The 12,000-nt window shown below is 31.3% G+C and overlaps 1 protein-coding gene across 2 annotated transcripts; it reads left to right on the plus strand.

Annotated features, from left to right (window-relative positions):
- The first annotated feature begins 2,245 nt into the window (after positions 1-2,245).
- On the plus strand, positions 2,246-11,320 carry LOC134269900 (uncharacterized). 2 transcript variants are annotated; one of them, XM_062752081.1, is made up of 3 exons: positions 2,246-2,345; positions 9,138-9,306; positions 10,751-11,320. In XM_062752081.1, exons 1-3 carry the CDS (start codon positions 2,322-2,324, stop codon positions 11,287-11,289), a joined length of 732 nt encoding a protein of 243 aa, XP_062608065.1. In that variant the 5' UTR covers positions 2,246-2,321; the 3' UTR covers positions 11,290-11,320. The 2 variants fall into 2 exon arrangements, with proteins under 2 accessions (XP_062608065.1, XP_062608067.1); XM_062752083.1 differs by lacking the exons at positions 9,138-9,306; positions 10,751-11,320 and adding exons at positions 4,369-4,534; positions 4,880-5,802.
- Positions 11,321-12,000: the final 680 nt, after the last annotated feature.

Here is a 12,000-nt window from a genome sequence, read left to right on the forward strand (position 1 = left end):
TGAGTAGGTCTCTGGTTCCATGTGTGGTGTAAACATTCGTTTAACTAAACGAGAGGTAGGTAATGGAATGAGGATTTATTATAAGGGACAGGCCGTTAAAGTCGTGAAAATGTTTTATGGGTCTCATTTCTTTAAGGGTCACAAAAGCATCCTAGACTCTGGATTTTCTTCAAAGAAAAAAATGGGTAGGGAGGTGATTCATGATAAGAGTGTTTACCCATCGGTATCCATACATGCGTCTGTGCACCCATTGTGTTTTGCAGTTACATATTTGTAAGATCTCACATGTATATTATTTTTCTTTACTTTTAGGTAAGAATTTATAATTATATTTTGAATAGGGAAAGATAGACCATTATCGTCTTTATTAAAAACATTATTTTCTCATTTATCTATTTCTTTTTTATTATAAAAAAAATTAGAAAATCTTGAAAAAAAAACCAATATATTAATATTCTACATCAAGGTTCTTACCTGTTGCAGTTAACAAGAATAAAACTAGACGAGACATTGCAGGAACTAGGATAACATCGTCGAAATCTTTTATCACAATGATATGTCAACTTTAAGACAAGATTAAAAATAATACTTCAACAGCACGGCTGATGAACTCTGCTATCTGCATGTGTATCTAATTTTAGAACAGACTTTGTATCTAAGGAACATAAGCATTTGTACACAAAAGCAAGGCCAAGACAAACTTGATCTGGAAGAACGTATATTGTATCCTTATGGAAATTCAAACTCGTATGACCTTTTAAAAAAATATTTTTCATGTTGTATTGACAATAAGCATTTGTTTATACATTGTATGTAGCAAATTTCATATTTGTTTTATGTTCCTAACTGTTGTTGTTTTTTTAAATGCTTCTTCTTTTTTTTATTTTTTTAAATTTATCCTCTGATTTGTATTAGAAAAAAGTGAAATAATTATGTAGGACTATGTTCATGTATTGGCATTTTTGCAGAAGTTGAAATGAAATTCTATTTACGCTTTATGTTGATACTTTAATTAACTACTTAAGCTAATATTAGAAGACAATGATACTCGCTAACTTTTTAAAAATACTGTACGGGGTTTCATTACGGGCGATAATCCCTCCCTTCTTTGCAAAGAAAAGCAAACCTTTAAATCAAAGCAATATGAGCTGCATTTTTGAATTTTTTTTTTTTTTTTTTGCTGTGAAAATGTATTACTATGATGAATCTGTATGTATGTTAAACCTTTATGATCAATAAGACTAAAATAAAGCAGAAGAAAGATTGCTATATACAATTCAATATAGTTTAATATAAGAAATCGTTATTGTACAGGACGACAATAATGCAATTGTGATTTAATCGAAGCTTATTTATAGTTCTTTTATTGCAAATATGAACAAAAGAAGTTTAGTAACGTTATTATTTCTGTCAATGAAAAAGTTATTTGAAATTTTGCAACAAAAATTACCGACATCAAAGTTGCAGCTCATATTGCTTTAAGAAAAGACGCAACAGAGTGATCACCTCAAATATATATGACACAAAGATGTTCAACAACAAACTGAAATAAATGAAAAAAAATTGAACCCTTTCTCTTTTCGAAGGTACATGTAGGTTAAAGTTTTTCCTAAAATTCAATGTTGATGTTTCTTGACTAGAGGTATGTCACATTATTCTCGTCAAACTTAAAACACACATGTTAATTGTTTTCTCTAAAATTTTATTATCTTGAGTGCAGCTTCAAGCCCAAAAATGAGTAGTTATCATAAAATATAAAAAAAAAGATATATGTTTATTTTTTCCATATATGAAAATGTATTTAAAAACTGGTTCGTATATTTAATTTCGTAAAATTCGTCCGAAGAAAACATTTTTTTGCTTACTATAATACATGTAGTAGTGTACATGCACATTGGAGTGTACTTGATAAATCCATTTGTGAAGAATGCATATCAGTTTTTTATTTCATAGTCTAAACATTGAAATCAAAACTGAGATAAAAGAGTAATGACAATTTTGAAAGCAATTTAATGCTTTGTTCTGCCTGCCTAGAGCTTCTTTTGCCTTATGCACTCTACAACGCACAAAGATGATGACCTTTTGAAACATGTAAATATACATAATGCCCAAGTAATTATGTACAGCCTGTTGTCCGAATGTGAAATATTTGACCTTTTCTCTGTAAACGTTCTTCATTGACATCATTATATAAATATAAATGTTAATCAATTAGATTTATATGTTCCGCAATATACCATTTGAAGGACTTGTCCTAGCCTCGCCATAAATATTAAAAATGTTGATTAAAACGAGAAGTCTGGCTGTTTTTTGTTGTATGGATGCTGATTGCAAAGTGTCAATGCGTAAGTTTTTTTTTTTTTTTTTTTTGTTATTTACTGCTATTAGATTCATTAAGAAAAAGAGTAAGACGAGTTCAACGAGATAAAACTTATTTCACTTGAAACAACTGCAAAGCACAATATAAAACTAACTAACAGTAATAGGAGCGCCTTTCAAAAAATGTTGCAAGCTATTTGCCGATATGTTTTTCTTCAATTCAGTGTGGTATTGCTTTATAATTATTTACATGCTTTGATTTTTTTTCTTCTTATCAGACTCGATATATATTGCATGCTGATATTATTCTTTTAATTGCACATATATCTGAGTGTTCGTCATATGAGTCCTTTAAACGCAAAACTCTTGAAACTCCTTTTTCAAATACCGTTCAACGTAGCTCAGTCGGCAGATCGTTGACCTTATGATAAGGTGGTGATGAGTTCGAATCTCGGCAACACTGACCTTAAGTGATAAAAATGGTTAGCATCTGTTCCCTCGCCATGCGTTCGGCACATTGAAGTGAAAGTTGCGGATCCTTCAGATGCAACTGTAACAATTGTTGTACAATGACAAGATAGGGGTTTGCAAGATAAAGATCCCTCGCTGCTAAACGACTCTGAGTGCCCAGTCAAGGTCCAATTTTTAAGCCCTTCACCGGGATATTGCAACATCTATATGAGTGATATATTCTCAAATGAACTATAAAGCAATATAAATTCACTTCATTGTTTAAAGAATGTTGTGACATGACCCGGCGAGTTTTCCTTTGAAGTCAAGCATACTGTAACTGCGATACAGAACACTTTTGGTGGGCGTTTCTTATGCAAATGAACAGAAACTGTACTGTATCTGCAAAATATCAACGATACAGTACGGTTTATTTTTAGCGATGAGGGAAAGCTGAATCTGTGTATAGACACAAGAATCGTTCAATTCCAATGAAAACACTGTTAGTATTTACTCAAAATTTGAGGTGAATTAAGAATAAAATTTTACAACGTATAGTTATTAGTGTGGAATTCAAAAAGTTTAGAAAGGGGGGAGTTGGAAAGTTCACAAATGATTACTATGCCCCCCCCCCTCCCCGAAAAAAAATAAATGGAAACTCGTATATTACACTCGGGAAGGGGGGTAGATTTATAGCCAACCAAGACACTATGTGGTGCTATCGTTTCTTGTTGATAAATTAAAAAGCGTATGTATACAAGTTTAGCAAAATATTAAATCATTTACGAAAGTGAAAAAGAAAAAAAAAAACTCACAGGAGGGTTGAGTGGGGGCACCACTGAGTGCTGGGATACCCTTTGGTTACTCTACATTTTATTAAAAACATGAAGGTAAAATACTCCCCCCCCCTCCCCGCTTTCATTTCATTTGTTTATTTCAATTTTTTATGTTACGACAGGTGTAGGACATTGTCGGACATTTCTCTCAGAATACGTTTTCCCGGAAGTATTTTGGTTTCAAAAACATCCCCACACGATTCTTAAATATTAAAATGTTTTGCATTAAATCGTAGCTTCAATTAAAAAAAAAACGAAGTCAGCAACAGCTGAATAGAGAAAAAAAACCTAAGCAATCAAATTTAAATTAATTTTTTTGGAAAACAAATTATATAATGCATCCCCTAAATAATTATTTTAAAATGATAAATACCTGCACGTCCACCTCTATCGGCATTTCAGTTGCGAATGCTTAAAATGGGATACTAAATCAACTCTCTGTTAAAATCATCTGATTGGTTGAGAGATATGTACCCAAATATAAATGGAAATTGGTGAGGTCATTAAAAAGGTCATGTCACAAGTCATTTAGAATACTCGTTTCCTACTGTATCAGAGATACAGGGCGGGGCCCGGCTCGAGCTATCGCTCTCGCCTCAAGCCCCGCCCTGTATCTCTGATACAGTAGGAAACTCGTACTCTAAATATAACATATTAAAATGATATCAAATAACATTAAACGAATATTGACAAAATGCATGCATGAAAATGAAACGATTGAGAGGAGACATTAATTTATTTTTTTATTAATATAAAATGACAGACTTCAGAATTTATACGGAATATGGAGGAGCCGTATATAAAACCTTTGTATCTGAATGTGTCTGAGGCGGCAGAAGAAAATACAATCACTGTGTACGGAAGAATTCGGGGACCAAGAGACACGACAGGAAAGATGAAATATGGGACGATTGTCAAATTTGACAAAGGTTTGATGCATACAATCATGTATCTGTGTTTTTTTCTTATTTCATTTTAGTATTATACCCTCACAAAGAAGTACACTAGAGTTGACATCTGGTGCCATATAGTAAAGATTCCAAAATATAGTACAATACTAAGTTCAATTTTCCCATTGTTTGTTACCGTAGTCTTAAATAATCCTGCATATTCACTTTTGTAATCATAAATATTTCTCCGTTAGAACAAGGCACATATTGCTCTTTTTTATGGGATAATACACATGTAATAAGCGAACTTGAACGTAATACATTTCATGTAGTTTTCAGAAGCTTCCTAGACTAATATATTACACGTATCTTCATTTTTTTTAGTTTTTGAATCAACAGAAGGTTCAACAGACTATGAATTCGTTTTGAGCCACGACTCACGAAGATATTGGCCGAGAATTACGTTCAGTTCAAAATCAGCTTCAGAATCTATGAAGATCTATTTGAACTGGATCGTGGACGACCAAGTACAATCCGAATTTACCGGAGGAGAGTGCTTGGTCGGGATAACTAAGTCCACCGAGAACCATTCTACAACTTACACACCAGTTCTGCAGAACTGTGACCACCGCATTAGTGATTACTTTAAATTTGGATTAAATGTATCTGGTAAAGTAGTTAAGCTTCATTCAGACATGTACTGCTTTTCTGGGAATGAAGAATATAAAAAGTACTTCACGTCTAACTGTACAACGTATGGAGTTTATGACCTGTCATACGTTACCTTTCACGAAGGCAAAATGGCGGCCGACAATGTTGAACTTCTTTATCTCAATTATATGTTCGATCCCATGGGACCATGTGCATACCACTGTATTGCAGATGTGAAGGAATGGTATTTCCCAATCGTTTAGTGGAGTGAAAATCCTATGAAAACAATACGCTTGATGCAAAATGTAATATTTTCCCAAATTAAAAAAAAGAAATCTTACAGCAATGTTTGAGCTGTCTGTCAGATATCTATACCATACATACTTAATTAGTGAGTCTGAATAAATTGCTTACAGATCATGTTATATTAAAGATAATTTTTATTTAATTTCCTGTGTAAGAGTGTTTTACAAAGGACAAATCCTTTTAGTTGATAACGCAACTCTAACTTACTCAACAGTAGCATGCCATGCGTTTAAGAATTTTACTGTCAGGAGCCAACCTCGTTAAGATTTTTCCTAAACTCTTGTACATAAATTTGACTTGGTACACTGTAACATTACTTGTTTATTTGTTTCAGGAAGAAATAAATGCTCGAATAGAAAAAGAACCTTCTTTTTTATAACATGTAAGAATAGTCGTTAATGGTGCATCTAATTAAATGTTTTCTTAAAGTAAAATGTGTTTTCTAGGGTTACTATATTTTCTGCTTTTTTTTTGTGGTCATATCAAGTCACAGAAAAACTGAAGTCGATGTTCAAATCATGTTAATAATCCATGCATTAATTCTAAATGAATCAATGACATTTTGAAACCTAACATTAAATATTCTGAATTTGAATTTATTCTTTAATTTAGGGAACTGGATTTTTAAAAGGTTAATTTTGATTTACGCAAATCTGTCCTAATTTGTCGAATGATTATGAAACACATTTCAAGAATAATTATTGAGATGAATGATTCCGAAATTCTCATTTTAATGAAGTAATGATAATCATTCTCATTAAGATTTCTCGTACAATATGCTTGCGTTATATTTAATTCCAAATAAAATAAATTGAAATTGTCTTCCAACAAAATATTTCCAATGCAAGACACAAACTGCATAAACAATGTTTTTTGTAGATGTTATATATGTTTTGAATAATTGAACAAATTTAGTATTATTTTCGTGCTGGCTACCTTTAAAAGATTTATATTAGATCATGCTCTACATAGAAAATATTGGAAATTTTTTTCAAGGTTTAAAATAATTTTAAGTTGAATTAAGACACTTTAATTACAATAAGAAAATATGAAAAGAAGACATCACATTCTACAATAATTACTTAATCTCATATTTATAATGCACGAAAATTTTGTCTTTTTTTCCATATTCTCTCCAATCAGATCCTTTATATCAATACTGAGATTTATTGCTTATCTACTGATACAATCAATACTTTTTCTTTAGTAAGCCTAACATATATTTGATATATTGTTACTTGTACCTTGTTTCTAAAAATCAATTTTGAGAATTCAAAGAAAAACGTTGTAACTTTAATTTTACTGCCTGACAGATAAAGTATAACCCATGTATAAAAATGGTTTAACCGATGTCATTTAATAGTTTTTACAACATATGAATATTAGAAATAATGAAAACAAAACATTCCTAATGGTGTGCTTAATGTGTGATTAACAACGGTAATTTAGAGATATATCTTAAATATTTCGATATCCGCCTTTTACAAGGTAAACAGCTTTTGAACCTCTTGCGCAAGCAGTAACATTATTTACAGTCTTATAAAAAGTGCAGCCTAGTTTCTATGTACTTCGATGCAAGCTTGAAGACGGATGATTTATATATTTTAAACTGTTGTGGTAAATTTTCAAAATTAAAGAATATCTTCCTCATGCATATTAATGATCCTTTAATGTAATTTTCAGTCTTTGGCACCTTTTATCTCAGTTCTTTGACTTGTTTGTTTCTTTAGTGACGCAGATTTCCTACGCTTTGGCATGAGAATCACTGAAGAGAATTTTTTCTCGCAATATTCATATGATACATCAGAGTTGTAGAGTAAATGATTAAGGAACAGAGTAATTCCAATAAGTTCTTTTTTTTATTTTATAATTTGTTTTCTTTATACATGTATACAATGTAATAATATGTTTCCTTTTTTATTTTTGGCTTGAATTTTTGGATTTCCGTAAGGAACAATTCGTGCAATAAACGTTCTACGAATCATTGACATTTAGAAACCAAATATTTCATATTCTTAATTTGAATTTATTATTTATATATGAAAATAAATTTTTCAAAGGTTAGTTTTGATTTCGGCAAATCTGCCCTATTTTTGAAAGTGATTGCGGATCACATTTCAGAATTAAAAAGAATATTTTAATGAATGATTGGAAAATTCACATTAAAATACCGGTATTGCAATGCTAAAAGCTCTCATAAGAATTTATAATATGCTTGTGTTATGAAAATTCTATGAGGAAGTCTACCATCTGAACATCACTGACGAGACATATTTTTCGCCATTTGCATACCATACATCAAAATTGGTGTCCGTAAATGATTAACGAACATTCTATTTCCGAAACTAAGCTTTAGTTACAATTGAACGAGCGCTGCATCTTTGACATTTGTATTTGTACATGTAATGTCCCTTATTATAATCTATCTATATAGATTAAACTTAATGTAAGTGATATCAATCTGTCCTGAAGGTTCTGAAGGAGAATTTATTCTAGATTTATGCAAGCTGAACGTGTAAGTTCCATAATGTCCATTGCAAAGTTGAGCATCGATTTTCTTGTCCTTCAGGTCCTGGTTAATAGCTGCAATTGTGTAAGTCTGTTTTTGTTTTACTTCATCAAATACGTATTTTTTCAATATCATATTGTAAGCAATACATTTCTACCAACAATTCATTCATTAGTTTTAACGGAACAGTTATGGACAAGTTTATGCAGCACTGGTACTAAACATATTTACAAATTACCAACTTCCGTTCGACATGTTTTCGGGCCTTTTATATCACTTTAATAAATAATCATGTAACTTTGCCGCTCTGTTTTGGAATTTGGAAAATTTCACTTAACATACATAAGTAACTTTACAAGAGACCTTGATACTGTAAATGTTTTCAAAGAAGACTCCTTTTACTTAAATGTCCCTCAAAATATTTTTATGTTATGCAAAAACAATTAACAATTATTTTTCGAGAATGAGACTCAATGTAAACATCCTTAAGTCGCATTTATTTAAGGTTAGGCTTTCAGATAACACTCAGTTTTCTGTGAATATAGAAATGAAACCACTGAACACTTCTTCCTGAACTGTAAAAAATGCTAAAATTAGAACATAACTATTTTACACCATACAGAAAATAAAAGAGCAATGGAATTTGAAATGCAAGGCATTTGATTCTATTCTAATAATTATAATTATGTCCCTCTTGATAATTGTCCGATAATTTGGAAACACTACCCCTTCCTGTGAAGAGTTGTAAATTGATACATATTCTTGGGCAGTAAGAGGTCTTTTCCATGCAAACACTTCCTGCGGTATTAAACCTTCTTTTAAACATCTCATCCAAAGGACCGGTCTCAACGTCTCTAGAAATTTAGAACAGACACTCGTACCACTGCACCACACAGGCGACTAAATCGCCTAAAGCTTCGAAGAAATAACTACTTTGATATATTCGAAAACTGATTAAATTAATTGCTATTAATTTGAAACTTTATTTCAATGTTAATTGGTGATCAACATGTCGTTTATTAGTCTATTATTTTCTAAATTGCAGGCTTTCAAGACAACCGGAGCTCTTAGGCCTAATATAAAGCATCTATATCTAAATGCATTCATTTAAACATATTTTCAAAGGTATCTGGTAAGCAAAATGTCGTTACTTAGTTTATTTTTTATACATTGCAGACTTCAAACACAGCCCGAGTTCTTGGGCCTAATATAAAGCCTCTATATCTAAATGCATCGCTTTCCAGGGAGGACAAAACAGTAACTGTACATGGAAGATTTCAGTGCCCCGAAGACACAGAAACCACAACTTCTATATATTCTTGGAATAGTGTGCAGTTCGGCAAAGGTAATGTAATATATTTTAATCTTTTTTCCCCAAATAAACAGGTATAGTGATGTACATGTACATAAACTAGAGCATAAAAAACTTAAAAATTACGCAGTTATGATAAGGCTATCCGAAGGCTTAAAATGCATTAAAAATATACATTTTTAAGCTAGATTTAACTTTCAATATGTAATCCGTGATTGAATTTACAGACAACTTGTGATAAGAATTTAATCTGGTATTGTGATAAAGCATAGCACTCGACTTTATCATGCAGATCACGTGACGTACATTTATAATATTCTTAAATGTTGCACTAAAATCGCATCGGCACTAATGTAAAACGATATTGTGGAAAGTTTGCTACATTGATCAATTTGTCGTGATCTTTGGCAAATAAAAAATGCCGGAGGCAAGTCTAATTTTCACTTCTTCAGAAAATATTTGACGAGAAATTCAATTTACCAACAAAGAAGGGGTGTTTTTCACTCTTTATCGAGATTTATACAAAAATGGATAAACTATATACAGCAAAATTTGGTTAGATGAAAGACTTCTTTGACTTGTAGATTTACGCAGAATATCTTCGATTTATCTTTGTTAATCCTTCGTGTCAGTCGAATATATACACGATTCATGAATTCTTACTCTGTCTGCAGACGCGTTTATTTTATCAATATTTTCAAAACCCATTGTAGTTTGTAAAACGTGATGGGATCCTTTAAAAATTGTCCTATTTTAACGATATATTTGTATGGCGGAATGCTATAAATTCTTTGCTGCTCAAATGCAAAAATATAGAAACAAAACAAAAAAGCATTCATTTTAAAGATTTATCAATATTTCAGTACTCTAATTTAGCTTAATATTTGTAGAATTTATATGGAAAAGCATAGTATCATCAATTGAGTGTATCCCCTCGGATTGTTTTTTTAAAGTCCATAACATTACCCTCCAATTTGCAAATTGAATATCTCTGAAATATCTGCCTATACTATTTTATCAAATTCAAAATATATTTTTCGTCGTGAATATTTAGATCCAGCTATCGCTGCATAAAATAAAACTGCGTTAGGTTTCATTTAATGACGTCATATCGACAAGTGCATTGCGATCATAACTTGTTTACACCATGGTGTGTGGGGTTAATCTACAAAAAGCATGTTACAACTACAATATAGATTTTATTGTACATGTAGTTTAATTCTATGGTACAGATTAAAATAGCAAATCATTTTATTCAATGGTATTTTCAAAGAGTTGTTGCATTTTTTTGAAGTCATAGTTAAAATTTTACATACAGATTAGTTCCGTTTCAAGCTCCTTTTTTAGATAAATGGGAATAATAAATCATTGTGGAGACTTAACAAAGAAATACATGTTACTTACGTAAATATTTTTACTTCTTTTATGTATATTTGAAGTCCACTGAAAAACAAAAAAACTTTGTTTTTATTTTCAGTATGGAATTTAAAGGAAAATGCTATGGACTGTGAATTAGTAGTGAATTATGATGCCGATAGGTTAATGCCATATTTTTGGCTCAAATCAAAAACTACATCAGAACTTCTTAGTATATATGTGAACAAGATTGTAAAGGACCTCGTACAGACAGAATTTTCCGGAACGGACTGCTCAGTCGGTTTGAATACTACATCACGAAATAATACAACCAGGTATACAACCGTTATTCATTGTGACCAGAGACCGCACATGCTCGAGAATTTTGTCATGTGGCTTGATAAATCTGGAGACATTAAAACTGTTTTGTCAGACATATACTGTCACAACTCTAAAAGCTATCGAGAGTACAAAGACTATTTCAAATCTCGATGTTCAACAGATGAATCCAATGACCCCTTTTATATCGAGTTCTATGAAGATAAAATGGCGGCTGACAATGTAAAATTACTCATTCTCGATTATATTTTGGAGCCCGTGGGACCTTGTACCAATGCATGCATAGCGAAAAACAAACAATGGCGTTTCCAAATAATTTAGCTATGTCAAGTACCTATTATCTGAAATAAATTGAAAACATGACATTTTTACAATTGTGTCATTTATTTTTTCCCATGAAAAATAAAAGGCAAATGTTTTTTCTAGAAAAAAACCCAAAATTCCGAGGGATTTTTCTGAAGATGTACATGTAATCGTTATAGATTATCAATATACATTCTTTATCTCTTCCGTTGCATTTACCTAATTATGATATTCAACGCACTGAATGTTAAGATTGAGTTTTTGGATTGATTGAGGGATTCTTCCGTGCTGTAGAATAATTCCAATTGCAAATATATGTGGATACAAAATGAAGAGAAAGTTTAGGTTTAAATAAAAGAAAAAAATAAAATGTTTCATTTTAATCCAAATAGACCAGTGGGGTACAGTTTCAACAAATCGACGTGACATGCCTTTCTTGGAAATTTTTCTCTGGTAAAATTCTACCTACCACACAGAAAATGATATTTTTTTGTATACAGCGACTACTTTGCTTTGTTTCTCAATTTCTTCTGTGGTATACACTGTTATATTAGTGTTGTAAACAAATATATCTTGTGGATAAACTTCAAAAGAAAGCCCCAGGGTTGAATATAAATAGTTACATGATTGAGGTATCAAAAGATTTTAAGGATATTCCGTAAAATTAAATATAAAGCTGCAAAATGTTTACTGCAATTGGTTACATTTTTTTCTTATTATCGTGCAGTT

Source organism: Saccostrea cucullata, unplaced genomic scaffold, assembly GCF_032062105.1.
Source record: "Saccostrea cucullata isolate Sc308-1 unplaced genomic scaffold, CSIRO_AGI_Scuc_v1 ctg4724, whole genome shotgun sequence".
Taxonomy (NCBI): domain Eukaryota; kingdom Metazoa; phylum Mollusca; class Bivalvia; order Ostreida; family Ostreidae; genus Saccostrea; species Saccostrea cuccullata.

Bases quoted from the DNA above. Each gene is read 5' to 3' on its own strand.
- LOC134269900 (XM_062752081.1), top strand. From the start codon at position 2,322: ATGCTGATTGCAAAGTGTCAATGC. The intron at 2,346-9,137 runs GTAAGTTTTTTT...TATACATTGCAG, and splicing joins TGATTGCAAAGTGTCAATGC to ACTTCAAACACAGCCCGAGT. The intron at 9,307-10,750 runs GTAATGTAATAT...TTTTATTTTCAG, and splicing joins TAGTGTGCAGTTCGGCAAAG to TATGGAATTTAAAGGAAAAT.